The sequence below is a fragment of the Talpa europaea genome (assembly GCF_964194135.1).
Source record: "Talpa europaea genome assembly, chromosome: 12".
NCBI classification, from domain to species: Eukaryota; Metazoa; Chordata; class Mammalia; order Eulipotyphla; family Talpidae; genus Talpa; species Talpa europaea.
The window spans coordinates 75,195,362-75,210,463 of record NC_140079.1 but is presented as its reverse complement, the minus strand read 5'-3'; the positions used below and the strand labels follow the sequence as shown (position 1 = coordinate 75,210,463).

Here is a 15,102-nt window from a genome sequence, read left to right as displayed (position 1 = left end):
GAGGTCCAGCGGCGAACCACTTGCTGGTGTAGCGGAGAGAGAGATCGCCCGCCCTTCGCCAAGAAGTAGAAGCGCCTGGAAGGGGCCGCGCGCTGTGGACTGAGCAGGCATCTCAGGGAGCACTTCTGCAGGTCGAGGGCTTCCATGTGAGCGATTCCTTTCTCCCCCTAACCGCCCGGTGTTCTCAACAGCCTCCGCTGCCCGAGCATCGCGCTGCCCGCCGTCCAGAGTGTGAGGCTTGCACTGCCTCTGGCTGCCCCACGCCTCGCCGGAGCCCGAGGGGCGCAGGTCCGAGGCGAGGGCCAGTCGGGCGTGTTTGATGGCTTCACTGAGAAGAGTGAAAGTGCTGCTGGTGTTGAACTTGATTGCAGTGGCCGGCTTCGTGATCTTCCTGGCCAAGTGCCGGCCCATCGCGGTGCGCGGTGGAGACACCTTCCACGAGATTCGGCCGCGCGCGGAGGCGGCCAACCTCAGCGCGCACAGCGCCAGCCCCATCCAGGATGCGGTCCTGAAGCGCCTCTCTCTGCTAGAGGACATCGTCTACCGGCAACTGAATGGTAAGAACTCGCGCAGTGCCGGTGACTCTGACTTGAGCTGGTTTGGCACCAGGGTAAGCCCTGGGGGGGCCTCTGCCCCTTGCCTGGGAGGGGGCACTTCTTGGCTGGCCTGTCGTGCCCTCCCTCACATCTCTGCTAGGAGGCTGGGGCTGCTGGAAAAAAAAAAAATCCTGCTGCTTTTCTGTGCCTGAGCCTTAAGTTTCTATCGTTGGCTCTAGGTCCCGCCTGCAGGACTCATTACCTGCAGGTGCCAAAGCAAGTGCAGAAACTAATCTCCCCAAGTGGGACTGGAGGTGCAGAGGGAGGAGATATCTCTTACAGTTTTGTGTTTAGCAGGGTCTCACAGTGCAGGGCATTAATGGGCTTAAATATTCACAAAGATAAAACCTCAGATCTGGAGGTAATGTGCTTCTATATTAAGTTGAATGAGCATGTGACCTCTCTATGATCCTGCACAGCTAATAATGAGGATTCCTCCCACCCCATCGCCTTGGTGGAGACAACTAATAAAAATACACCCATTCTCTTCCCTGGAACTACTCAAGGCTGATTATTAAAGTTCACGGTGGGATTAGGAAGCAGATTTTTACCGATTGTAGCAAAGCCAGGTGTCCCGTGAGGGTTGTCAGTGTCTGTCCCATCTAAAATGCTCTCAGCTCCAGGATAAGAGGGAGACTTATGTGTCCTAATCACCTGTGCTACTGGGACAGATGGGTCACCTGCTACCTCCAAGGTCAGAGTGTGCATTACCTGAGTACAGGCAGCATTCCAGATTTCATAGATAGCTCACCAGCGCAGTTCCAGGGTTGCTACCTTCTTCTTGAACTTCGGATTTGTGTTCTCATGGTGGCTCCAGAATTACAGGTTATCATAAAGATTATAATAACTGGTAGGCTTATTGCCATTGTGTTCTGGGTCCTTATTACAAGTATGTTCACTTGTTCCCATATCAGAAATGAGAAAATGAGGCTTAGAGGTTAAATAAATTGCTTGGTCATTTGCTGCTGGTAAGTGGTAGTGGGGCCTCAGAACCCCATGTCTGGTTGGCCTCAGAGCCTATGTTCTTGAGCACCTCTGTTCACTGACTCCTAACTATAAGGAATATTAAGTTTGATGACAAAAGGAATGTGTTTAGCTATGAATACAAACCAATACTTGTATCCCATTCTACATTGGGAAGATGAGGCTCAGCAGTCTTCCCTGTAGTTGGAGTGAGGAACCAGCCTGATGACGGGGAGAATGGTGACCCCAGACTATTGTCTTCCTGCTTTCCAAGATTCCCTTTGAGTACTTCCAGTGGAATGTGGCTGGATCTCCAAGTGCCCACTGAAAGGACACCTTAGTCTTCTCTCAGTGTCATTCAACAAGTGTCCTGGGAAAGCTGTGTCTGCAGTGGAAGCTGTAATCCCCCATCTCCAGACCCCTGTAGAGAGCGTGACCTGACTGTCAGTGTAGCCCACCAGCATAGCCCACCAGCGTCCCAAGGAAGCTCTTTCTCTGGAGTGTTGAACAACTAAAGCACAGAGTGGAACAAAACCCACAGCTCCTTTCTGAAGGAATTAGGAGCTTATGGCGAGGACCTTATTCTACACAGATGGCTGCCATAGACATGCCCATGGGACCCAGAAGAGATTGTGCAGGAAAGCCTGGGTTCCCTCACTGTCAGGCTTCACCCAGGGACACGAGTCATTTTAGTATAAGTTTGTTAGGACACTAAATATGATCTAGCGACACCCCCAAATGCCCCAAATAGGGGCAGTAACATTCAAAATGAATTTTCTAAGTGTCATGGACTTGCAAGACTCCTGTTGTCTTCACCTCAACCCTAGGAAGTAGGTGCTGATACCTCCCCTCGAGCAGCTTGCTCACAGTCACTGAGCTAGGGAGCAGAGAACTGGGGACTGAACCTGGACTCCCCCGGAATCAAGCTTAGCTGCTGCACCAGTGTGTCAAAGTCTGGTGTACCTGAAAGCCGTGTGCAGCCACAGATTTCTAAGCCCCACCCCAGAACCTTTGATTCAGTAGTTCTGGGTGGGGTCCTGAGACTTTGCATCTCTGACAAGCTTGTGGGCTGGACCATGGCCCACTGCCCTCTTTTTTGCCTGGAGTAAGCAGAGTGAAGCACTGCTCGCCTGCCCATGCCAGCTGTGGGGTGGAGGTGGGGACTTCTTGGAAATGGAGAGCTTGTTTCACATGGGCTGGAGGTTTGACTTCTTGCTTTGTGCCTCTGCCATATAAGCAATTCTCTTGGAGTGGGCATCTGGCACTTGGGACTGGCTGGGTTGGACCCTGTGGAGTGGAAGGCTGAGTTTTCTTGATTTGTGGCCTCTAAGGAGGAGCGAGCAGGATAGCTGGGTTAAGAGTTTTTCCTGGGGAAGCCAGGAGTTCAAGTTGCAACTAGCAGATTCTATCTTCCTAACTGCCAAGTGCAATTTGTACGAATATGAACCTGGATGAAGGAGCAGGAGAAGTCTGGAAATGGCAATCCCCTCTTGTCTCCCATCCCAACCCCAGGGCTCTATCCTTTGCCTATGCATGTTTTGGGTAATGCATGTCCCTCCTGTTGATGTGCTAGGTCTTCTGGGAGTGCTGACTGCAGTGGAAAGGTGGGTGGAGGGAGGCAAGGCCTCTCAGTGCTTGGGTGGTGAGACCTGAGCTTTCTTTCCACCTGTCCTACAGCCTGTCTTCATGCCTTCATCCCTCCATCCTGAAGGAATAGGAAACCTTGACTGCAGTGTTTTTTATTCCTCAGGAATTAATGGAAGGTTCTCTAGAGCTAGCTATGGGATACACAATAGGAACACAGCCACTTGGCTGTAGAGTAGGAGCTGGCCTTTTTGAGGTTGCTCAGGTTTCTCAAACCTTTCTTGTGGAAAGTTCCAGACATGAAGGAGTCACCTCCACCTGGCTGTGAGCACAACCATCGCTGAGGAAACACGTTTCTTTGAGAATCCTCAGGGGGAGGCCCACTGGACTAGGGCATGGTGAGGGGTGAGCCAGCTTTGCTCAAAACCAGCCTCAGGCCTCCCCTGGTGGTGCAGTGGTTGAATGCTGGGCTGCGAAGCTGCCTGCAGCCTCTGCAGTGCCGGTTCGATCCCTGGCTGCCCACCGGAGAGGGTCCCACATGGCATGCAGACCTCTCCTGCTGCACCCACTGCTCCCCTCAGCAGTGTACTTCATCGGTCTGCCTGTTCTGTTCCCTGCTCTGGCTCTGGTGAATTCTCTCACCCTCCTGTGCTTCTGTCTGTACCCAGTGCTTGTATAAATAAATAAATAAATCTTAAAAAAAAAAAAAAAACAGCCTCTCCACGCCAAGGTCCTGAATCCTTCCTTTTGAAGCAGTTACAGGTTGTTGTTTTGTTTTTCTTCATATAGCCTGTGAAGGACACTTTAGAGAAAGTGGTGGTGATGGCCTGGAGGAGGAAACACGTGGTGATGAGTTCTTTCCCTTTCTAAACTCTCTTGCATCTGCTCTAGCATTCTTTCCATTAAAGCCCCGGACTGGCAGCAGTGCCCTTTAACCCAGCGCCCTGTCTCTGGTTTCTTGCCCTCCAGTCTACAGAGCGCAGGCGGCTCCAGCTCTGTTTAGAAAGGTTCCCCGTCCAGTGGCTTCCTGCTGAATCACAGTAAAGCTTGCACCAAACTACACCCCACCCCCACAGCAGTGTAACAGGGTTCCTTTCTCCCCATCCTCTTCAGCACTAGTTGAGGGCCTTTTTCATAGATGCCATTCTCACTGGTGTGAGTTGATGTGTCATTGTGGTTTTGACCAGCATCTCCCTTATGAAAGTGCTGATGAACATTTTCCCATGTATCTGTTTGCCTTCTGGGTCTCCTCTTTGGTGAACTGTCTATTCAGGCTACTGCCCATTTATTAATTAGTTTTTTTTTAATTATTGTTAAATTGTGTACGTTTCTTAGCTATCTTGGATTTTAACCCCTTGTTAGTACAGTTTCTTTGACTGTTTAATTTTATAATGGCCATATGGTTTTTTATTCATTTTTTGTAGAATAAAATTAATTCAGACGTACTGTAGAAGATTTGGAAAAATCTAAAACAATTATACAGAGGAAAATGAGACTGTTTTAAACAGTTTAAGAAATGGTGGCTTGGAGGTTTCTTAGTAGCATTAGGAAAATGGACCTGGGGTGGACAGATTTCTTGTTAGAATTCCCATGTAACTCTGATTTTCTGTCACCTTCTGAGGTAGTTTCTTGTTTCTGTCATTTCCGATCTGAGAGACAGAGACACTGTGACTTAGTCAGGATGGCACAGTGAAGGGCAGAGCCACGAGTCCTGATACTCTGGTGTGTCTGGCACCCTCCTGATGAGGGTGAGGGTGGTGGAGGGGGCTGGTGTTTTTCTTGTCCCTTAAGTCCCTGAGCTCTGGCTGGTGTCCTTCCCTTACCAGGGGCCCAGTGCAGTGAATTGGAAGGGCACACATCCTAGTGAGCCCACGGCGGCTCTGGCGTAAAAGGTAATGCAATTGATTCAGGTTAGGTTCCAAATTTAGATTTCAGAAGGATATTGAATAGAAGCACAGTTGCTTGAAGAAATTGAAAATCTTTGTGGGAATGGAGAGAAGTCAAAATTACCTATCGTAAGTCCTGCCCCCAAGCCACACAAGCAGACAAAGCTGGAGTCTGAGCGGTAGCAAACCAGAACATCCCCACGTAACCCAGTGGGTTCACCCAGCCTGACACCTAAGGACAGAGGGAAGAGGTGGAGGCTTGCTCTCAGACTCCAGGGTGGGCCAGAAAGAGAGGGGTGGTGTTTGGAAAACATCTCTTCATAGATGCTGGAGCTGGCCTAGAGCTGTTTCCCCTTGCTTCAGTGTGCTGGGTACTGGCTGTGCTCCAGAAGCCTGGAGAGCTGGGTGGTATCAGCATTTCCAAAGGGTTGGAGGTAAGAAGGGAAGAGGTGAGGGCAGAGGTACAGGTTAAAATCACTCACTCCTGTGAGAGGCAGGAGGAAACCTGGGCAGGGAGAACCTTTGCATGTAGTGCTGGTGCTTGCTGTATGTGGCCCTCTGTGGGGCTCTGTGCCAGGCAGGGGCCCAGGTATGCAGAGCCATGGTCTGGGTTCTGGAGGAAACTCATTTTTTTACAACTGACTGATAGCATCTGGTGGCAGCTGACTCCTCAGGAGACATGGGCGGCCCCCTTCTTGTGTCCCCCGCTGTGTTGGCCAGTGTGTGTGACAGGCACCCTCTGGCAGGGGCAGTGGCTGCCCATCAGCTCCAAGGGAGCAGGGAGAGGCTGCTGGTGCCATTCTCGAGGAAGAAACCTAACCCTCTGACTTTTGCTGTTGCCAAATTAGAGTGTCCTTTGCGGACAGGAAGAAGACTCAGTAATTAGAGCCAAGAGTGACAACAGCAGAAGGAATAGGACAAGGTTTATTGAATGAACAAACAACCTAAGATTAGATACCTAAGATTAGTCTCCAAGAATATAATATTGGAAGAAAGAGACACTTGGGCATCAGATAGACAGTGTTTGATTTCTTGTTCTGTTAGTTATTAGTGGGGTTACTTTGAACAAATCAGTTCAACTCTCAACAGTGAAACGGGCTTATGGTTAGTCAGGATGAGTCAGGACTCAGAATGCCCAGCATGAGCCTTGAGGCCTGACATGTAGCAGCTGGGAGAATGCAAAGGTTTTTTTTTTTTTTTTATTACTTAATATTTATATTGTGGTTGCATCAGGATTCTCTCCATCAGGTCCCCACCACCGGAGTTCATTCTGTTCCCTTCCTACTTGGCTGCTGCCCCTCCCCGCCTTTGAGTATTGCAGTTATTTAGTCAGTATGCAAGGATTAGCTTTTTTTTTTTTTTAAGATTTGTTTTATTTACTTATACAAGCACTGGGTACCGTAAGAAGCGCGGGAGGGTGAGAGAATTCACCAGAGCCAGAGCGGGGAACAGAACAGGCAGACTGACGAAATACACTGCTGAGGGGAGCAGTGGGCAGCAGGAGAGGTCTGTTGCGCCATGCGGGACCATTGCCGGTGGCCGGGGATCGAACCGGTGCCACAGAGGCTCATGGGCAGCTTCGTAGCCCAGCGCTCAACCGCTGCGCCACCAGGCGAGGCCCGCAAGGGTTAGCTTTTAAAGGTTGTCTTTCTCTGGTTCTTAGTTTGATTTCTCTCTATTCCACTTGTTAGTGCTACCACCTGGTATTTATCTTCCTCCTGACTTACCTCACTTAGCATTATCTCTTCAGCTCCATCCATATTACAAGAACGCAAAGCTTTTGACAGAGAAACCTGGCCAGCAGGCAGCTCCCTCACATCTCCCCAATGCTGAGAATGGCACCAGCCCATTTCTGGATGCATGAATAGCTAGTGATGCTTCATGGCCAAGTATGGTTGTTATTATCTCTGATACAACTATCTAGAGGGATCAGAGGAAGGTTTTTTTCATCTAACTTTCATGGATTCTTTGAATTTATATGGGATCCTTTTCTGTGTTTATCTGAGGCTTAACTCGGTTTCCTTTTTCCTGTTCCTACCTCCTCCCTCTTCTGCTTGCTTCAAAGAGTGACACCTTTGAGCATTTTGGGGTCTAGGAGAAGAAATAACAGCCTCGTCGTGTCGACTCTCATTCCCCTCTGTTTGCAGAGGCTCCCTCACTGCAAAGTGTGGGCTGGCTGCCAGGAATACAGAGCACTTAGAACATCGTGTCTGCCTGGACCTTTTGGTTTAGTTGGAACGATGAACTGAGAGTTTTGCCAGGTGTCCACTAGGTCCCAGAAGAATATTAGAATGTGTAGGGAAGAGGTGAGGCTTGAACTTCACAAAGTAGGTGTTTAACCAATGAGTCTTGTTTTTGAACAAGAGAACTCAGGTTTTGACACATGGATCATAGGAGTCAAGCAGTGAAAACACCTGGGGATCTGACGTGGAGCAAATCATCGACATCCAGGGCCCAGGACTGGGACTCTGTAGGGTGACTGGCGAAGGGAATGGCTTAGAGGCAGCAATATGTGCGGGGACTTTAGGCTCCTGTGTGCAGGAGCCTGTTGACCAAGTGCAGCTTTTTGAAGGCCCAGGTGGGGGCTGCTTGGAGTGCCAGACTGATTTGCACGTAGTTCTGTTGATGTGGTGAGCCACTGGATGACCAGGTCACTGGGATTTGTATTGTTTTGGTGTTCAGCGTGTGTGTGAGTAGGGGGACAATAGGTCAGAATTCAGCAGTGGGTCTAAGGTCCTGGCATCGCTGGCCTGACCAGGATTCTGGTTTAGGACTTGACTAGCCCTCCTACCTTCAGGGGCTTTAAGCTCTCTCCTTGGCCACATCCCAAGCTAATAGTCAGCACCTCAACTTGCTCCCTTTAAAATATGTAAATCCTGGCCTCCCAGGTGGTGCAGCGGGTTGTGCGCAGCATTATGAAGCTGACCGCAGCCTCTGTAGCATGGGTTCGATTCCCGGCCGGCCAGGGAGAAACCCACATGGCGTGGCAGACCTCTCCTGTCTCTCCTGCTGCTCCACTCAGTGGTGCCTTCAGTCTGTCTGCCTGTTCTGCTCCCCACTCTGTCTCTGGTGAATCTTCTACCCTTCCACGCCTCTAACCTGTACCTCAGTTCTTGTATAAATAAATAAAAAATCTTTAAAAAAATCTATAAAATATATAAATCCACCATGAAGATCTGGGGAGCTGTGTCCTGAGTGCACGCCCCCAGCTGTCTGTCTCCTCTCCCAATGCCCTCAACTTTATTGAGGCCCACCAGCTCCCAGCCTCACCTTTCTCTAACTCCTGTTGCTTCCATACTTCCATATCCAGCCAGGACAGCCCTTCCTGTGTGGAGCCTGAGGGATTCTCTTGCCAGTCCTCCTGGGTCCTTACCTCTGTGTCCTCTGTTCCATCCACTCAGTGACCCCCTATTCCCAGAGCAGCTTATTTCAGAGGAAAAGTCCTTTGGTAGGTGTTGGCCTCCTCATGATGCACACTGCAGATTTTAGCTGGGCCGTTAGCTTGTCCAGTTCCTGGTGGTCCCTTCCTGCTTCCCCTGCCCCTCAGAGCCAAAGAGGAAGGGTCTGGGCTGGAGAGAGTCTGGCCATGATGATGAGGGTGTGTAGGGTAAAGGAAGTGAAGCAGGCTTTTTTTCCAGCTGCTCCCATGATTATGGACCCAGGGACGTGAGCATACGCACGTGTAGGCGTGCACACCTGGGCCCAGAAGGGAGGGATGAAAGGGCAGCGTCACTCTGAGGCGAGACTGTGGGACTATACGAGATTGAGAGAATGGGTGTATCCATTCATGGGGGCTGGAAGGCGGCCTCCAGCCTGGTGTGCTTGGTTCCCTGCCTCCCGGTCGACCTTGCGTGCTTGCCCTACAGGGTGGAGGAGTCGCCTACTCCAAACCCAGTCTCCCCTGCCTCTTCCCCTGCCGCTCTCAGATGACACCCCAGCTGCCACTGCAGCAGCCACTGCATGCAGGCTTTGCAGCTGAGGCTGCTGCGGCAGGTTTCTGCGGGTCTGCTTCTGAGGCCACCATCAGGCTTCTGGATCCTCCTGCCCCTTGTGCATTCAACTGGAGTGCCCTGTTGCTGGACAGGGCCTACTTCCTCAGCAGCTCCTGAAGGGGCCACAAGGTGGAGCCCAGAAGTTCAGGGGAACCAGCTCCCATGGGGAGACAGGAACCTTGAAGAAGCACGTAGATTGCTCCCCAGCAGGGCAGCCTCTCACCTTCCCTCCACCCCTCTGTTACACTTTGAAAAATGCAGGACTAGATGAACCTTTTTCTGCCTTAGTTACTGTTCCTCACAAGTCTTTAGGCTGCTCTGACATGTGGATGACAATCAGCTTAGCCACTGATAGAGAAGTTTTCCCTTTTAATAATGTCCCTGTCGTTGCTAACTGCAGAACCTCAGCCTTGCCATGCATGAGTAATAAACTGCTGCTGTAATTACAGGCGGCCGTGTCCAGACACCAACACACGAACGTGCTGACAGTTAATAGGGAGCAGGGTTCCACAAGAGCCTCCTTCCATCCTAGCCACATACACAATGGCTAATTGTGTGATTAGTGTGTACTGAGGGTGTCTTATGGCTATACATGGATTATTAGGTGCATTATCTCCCTGGTAGAAAATACATTGATCAGGAGACTGGGTTCTAGTTCTGCTCTGTTTCTAGGAACTGGAGCTACAATTGACATAATAAACATGTTGATTTTAGGTACGTAACATAATGATTTGATATTTGTTTATATTATAAAATGTTTGCCACAATAATTCTTGTCATCATCTCTTGCCACACAGTTACAATTTTTTTTCTTATGCTGAGTGCTTTTAAGAGCTATTTTCTCAGGTTATGTAGGGTTACCCATGGTATTGTATGCTACATCCCGATGACATTTACTTTATAGGTAAGCTTGTATGTTTTGACTCCCTTTACTCATTTCACCTATCTGCCACGCCCTGCCTCTGGCAGCCACCAGTCTTTTTTGGTTTTATGCTTTTTAATATTCCATATAGAAATGAGGTCATATAGTATTTTTTACTCGTATTGCTTAATCAGGAAAGAAAAGCTTCCCAGAAGTATCTCTAGCTTCCACATGTGCTTCAGAAAATGGTCACAGGACAAAACTTCAGGGGAATAGTTGTTTTCCTGAGCAGGTAAGTATAATGGAGGCAAAGAGAAGGTGAGGATGAATGGTGTTTGCATTGAGAGGCCATCATGTTTGCTAGACCCTCTGTACCCCTAATTTGTTTTGGGGGAATATTAAAAGGAAGCAAGACACCACCATATAAACATTGTTAGTACTAGTGCTAGGATACACATTTTTATAAACTACCATATAAACATTGTTAGTACTAACATTGTTAGTACTAGTACTAGGATACACATTTTTATAGCTCTGAAACTGAGATTCATTTTACAACCTGTGACATGTCCTAGCTTAACTGGTAGCACTTCCCCCCTATGGGTACATAAAAACAGTGCAGCTTATGGCTGAAGGCATCTTAGACTTGATGCAATGCAATATCTCGCACTTGTACATACATGCCTATACCATAGTTTACAATACACAGTATTTTTATTACCTCATACATAACAAGTATTTTGTGTAACTTAATTCTATGTCAAACCTAGTTATATTGTTATATCCATTTTACATATGAAAAACCTGAAAATCAGCAATACACGAGTTGTCCAGAGACACTCTAGTGTAATTAAAATTATTATTGACTGTAATAAGATTTTAGAAATTGTAATAAGTGCTTGACAAACTTTGATTGCCAGGGTATCCATTTCAGAGACATCTATCTAGAATAAATGTCTTACCAGCCACATAACTAGACAGAGATCCATACCACCCAAGCCATGAAGTTTCCCTTTTAGAGAGCCCTGGATAATCTAGATAGTTGACTACATGAGTCACATAGCTTTGCCTTCCCCGTACTGTAGATCCCCATGCTTAGTTTTAAAATTCATCATTCAGGAGTGAACCCACATAACCCTTTGCACCCCTTCCTCAACCCTAATAGAGACAGAACCCAGGTCTGTGTGTTTGTTCTCTCTCTCTCTCTCTCTCTCTCTCTCTCTCTCTCTCTCTCTCACACACACACACACACACACACACACCTTGCTGCTTGGCCCAGGGGGTGCTATGTACCATCTAGGACCTACACATAATGTTAAACATCAAGATTTAACTGAGTAAATTTGAAGGTCTAATTGACTTTGTTAAATGATTTATAAGTCATTTAACATAAATCAGACAGAGAGATGCTTGGAGCAGTTATATGAGATGGGAGGCTTTTATAGAAAGAAGGGCAGGACAAGAAGTCATCAGCAAGAAGAAAATGCAAATTCATTGGAGAAAAGAAGAATTCAGGTGACGGTGGCTTCTCATTGGCTGGACTTGTGCTGGGGGAGAAGGAAATTTCCCTGCCTTCTGCTGGAATACTAGAGCAGTAGAGTGGTTATACTTCCTGTGAGGGGTCTGTGCTTCTTCCTGTTTGGGGTAATTGACTAGAGTGGTAGAGTGTGAGTGTCTCTCTACAGGTCTTCCTGACTGCACTTAGTTGTTGTTTCCTTTATTCATTTTCACAGTAAGAAACCATGTTTTCTCAAAATTCCCTGTGGATTGAGGTGTGACTAGCAGTCATAATCAGAATCAGGGGGGCAGGTCCAACCACATCATGGATTCCATTAGGGAAATGTCTGTGGGGGTCTCCCCATAAGCACTGCTGGTCCAAGTGAGTGCCCCAGACACGCCCAGCCGTTAGCATCACTGGGGGTAGGCTGAGATCTGCACAAAACAGGGGCTCACCAGCTCCCTGTCTGTGTCTTCCTTTGTGATATTAGAGCTCACTGACTCCCCGGTGTGGAGCCCAGTCCCGATGTCCCTTGGTGGCTGATTCAGGGATTGCAAAGACATGTGCATGGGGACGCAGTGACAGGTTGGAGGCAGGGAACCTTACTTCCCTCAGGTTTAGCAGTTACTAGTGTGTAAAGTTGTAAAGCTGTTAATTCTAGGGCTCTAAATTATGCTGTGTGAGCTTTAAATCAAGCCCATAATTAGAACAAAATGTGAGAAAAGTGAAATTGATATTAAGTTAATTAAAAGACTTTGCTTATATTTGCAAGGAAATTAGCATATGAGTGCTGACAAATGCACATTGTTAATTTCTTCTTTATTTTGGGTGACTCTCAACAGACCTCAGGCAAGCTTTGTCCTTGACTTCTGCCTGTGTCCTCCCTACCATTCCATGTCCACATATTGATACCATGATGGTTTTAATTGGGCAAGATCCAGGTAATCCTGGTTATTTTTTAATGGATACCATGACTTCAAGAGGAGCTGCACCCTCTGGCCAAGGGCCCAGACCTTAGTGTGTGTGTGTGTTTTGGATGGTGTGTGTCAACACATATTTGATGCAAATGGCTCCCTTGTCTTCAGATGGTAAAGCCTCTTGCCTCCATCACCCTTTTTCTCTACCCTGACCTCTACTACAAACCTGGGTTTGAGTGCACAGTGTAGAATTTTAGAGTACTTTCTGGAAAGCAGGGGCAAGTGTTTTTTCATGGTATCCTTTATACCGTATCAGAGTCTGGATAGGGAGGCTGATATCAAGCAACCTAGAGCTGCTCTTGCTCTAATTGGGGTAGCAAAAGCAATGCTATATTCATTGAGGAGTTTTCTTTTACTCTTGGGCACAGGGCTATTTGTTAGCATCCCCCTCAGTTAGGCAGCGATCTTCTGACTGAGTTCTGGCAATGGAAGATAGGTAGAAGTGACGTTTGCCACTGTCAGCCCTGGTCCACAAATGTCTAAGTGGAGTCCTCTGTGCCTCCTCTCTACCTTTCCAGGGTGACCTTTGAGTCTGTCTCTTGATACTGTACAAAATAAAAGGATCTTCATTTTGTATTAACTGCATGGAATAAAGCACTCTCCTCCCCAATTCTCTCTTGCTGTCCCTGTGCATTGGAACATTGTGTTAAGCCATTGAGTTCTTGGAGCTTATATGTTACAGCAGCTAGTGTCAAATATCCTGACTAATTTGATTAGTCAGGCCTGCAATACCAGTGTTCCTAAGTGACAGGCCAGTCTATCTGTTCTAGGTCTCTGTGTTTGATTAATAAGATCAGCAAATATTGATTGAGAAACCATAAGTGAGCTGAAAAGATGGTTGTATTCAAAACAACCTAGTTCTAGACTGACTTCTCTGTTTGTTGTTGGTTTTAAGAAAATAGTCTTATTCCTGAGTGCCCCAGTGTTCCACTTACAGAATGATGGACTGATTGTAATCATCCTCTACTTATGCTCCATGCTGGAGCTGAGGGGTAAGTACTGAAATATGGCTAAGTTGTTTGCAATTACAAACAACTAAATAATCTATGCATTGTCTTTATTACAATTTCAGCTGATAGAAACTGGCATTTTCCAAGATGAGATAAACTTGAAAAGGTTAACTTAAGAATTAGCAATTACAAAAATCATGATCTTTGCTGCCACTGCATTTTAAATCATGCAAACATTTATGTTTGTGCCAAAGTTCCACAGTTTCCTTTAGAGCAATTACTGAAATGCATTCAAAGATAAAGATGGAGTTCAGGGAAGAATATTTAAGAGCTCTTTAATGATGTTAAAAACTTTGCTAATTTGCCAAGTTGCTCTAAAATCCACTTCAATTTTTTTCCTGACTGCAATTGAACTAATTCCAGGAGATCTGAAGAAAGGGGCTAAAACTAATATTAAAATATACGAATCTCATGAAATATCTTCTCAAGAGCTTTTCCTTTTCCTTCATTAGCTGAAGGTGAACACTCGGGAAACTAGAAGGACCCTCAGGCTGTGTTTACTTGCACAAAGCAGATTGGGGAGAAAACAGAATCTAAACAGTACTTACTGATGGGCCGTTTAAATTAAACTCTTTCCTTCCCTGTTCCTCAGTAGCTTGTATAGGAGCTAACTGCCCTAATTTCTTCATCTTCATCCTCCTTTTTCAAATCTCACCTTGTCAAAACTGCAACCAGTGGAGGACTTGCATCTACCCCCCACACCCCACCATTGTCACTACTTGGAGCTGCTTCAACTCCCTTTGCAGGACTTTGACAACACCAGGTCCACTGGGATCCCAGCCTGTCCTTCCTCTTCCCTGTAAGAAAGGAATTAGTGTTCATGAACTTAAGTGATTTCCTTAGAGCTCAAGTTCATGGGTACCTCTTGGGCAATAGGTTTGGGAAGCCTCATTTTGGGTAGAGCAATTACTGAAATGCATTAAAAATGCTTTGCTCCACTGCTCAAAGATGCCACTCGCCCCTGCCAACTCCCCCACCAGCTATCCTCCAGGGGATGCCCTACAAAGGACAGAGCATGAACTTTCCGGTTAGATAGATAGAAACTCAAACATCCTTTTGGCAACTTAACAAGACTAACTTAAGCTTAGATTTGGGGCAAATTACATAATGTAGATGAACTCCAGTTTACCCAGAAGGAGAGGGGAGGAAGAGCTCTCCCAGAAGTCTCAGTTGTTTTAGTTCCTAACTCTCTCTACCCAGTGTCAGTGCAGGTGCCTGACAAATGAGCAGGGGCACCTGAATCATTCCCCGCCCTCCCCCCCCCCCCCTGCTGTCAGCCTCTCCAGCTAATGCCAAGGGGAACAGGGACAAAGTGTTGCCACCTTCACGTTCTACTAAATCACAAACTCATGAGATAAACAAATAGTTGTTTGAAGCCACTGCCTTTTTGGATGGTTTGTTTCACAGCAGTTAGGAACAGGAATAGCATCAAACCAATGTCCTTGTGCTTATGTAAGGTTGTTTTTCCTCTTCACCATAAGAAGTAGGGAACTCCTGATGATGATGGTGGTGATGACGTAACAGTGAAAACTAATAAATATAACCTTTGCTGACATTTATTGTGCACCAACTTCTAAGCACCATGCTAAAGACTTTAAATGGCCATAAAAGTAGGTAATGGATTTTTTCCAAGTCGGGTTTATATTCCACCAGCAGACTGTAGGTAACAGCCTAACTACTGTGGGGTGGGGTGGGGGTGGCGGTTAGGCTGGCCAAGAATTTCAGGCATCTTTC

At 47.1% G+C, this 15,102-nt stretch overlaps 1 protein-coding gene across 1 annotated transcript in view; it reads left to right on the top strand.

Annotated features, from left to right (window-relative positions):
- Positions 1-319: 319 nt before the first annotated feature.
- Positions 320-15,102, top strand: part of GALNT17 (polypeptide N-acetylgalactosaminyltransferase 17) — a gene marked incomplete at both ends in the record, with an annotated part of 370,966 nt that continues 356,183 nt past the window's right edge. The window contains one exon of the mRNA XM_084249348.1: positions 320-557. Coding sequence (XP_084105474.1) covers positions 320-557 — 238 coding nt within the window. The remainder of the gene's footprint in view (positions 558-15,102) is intronic.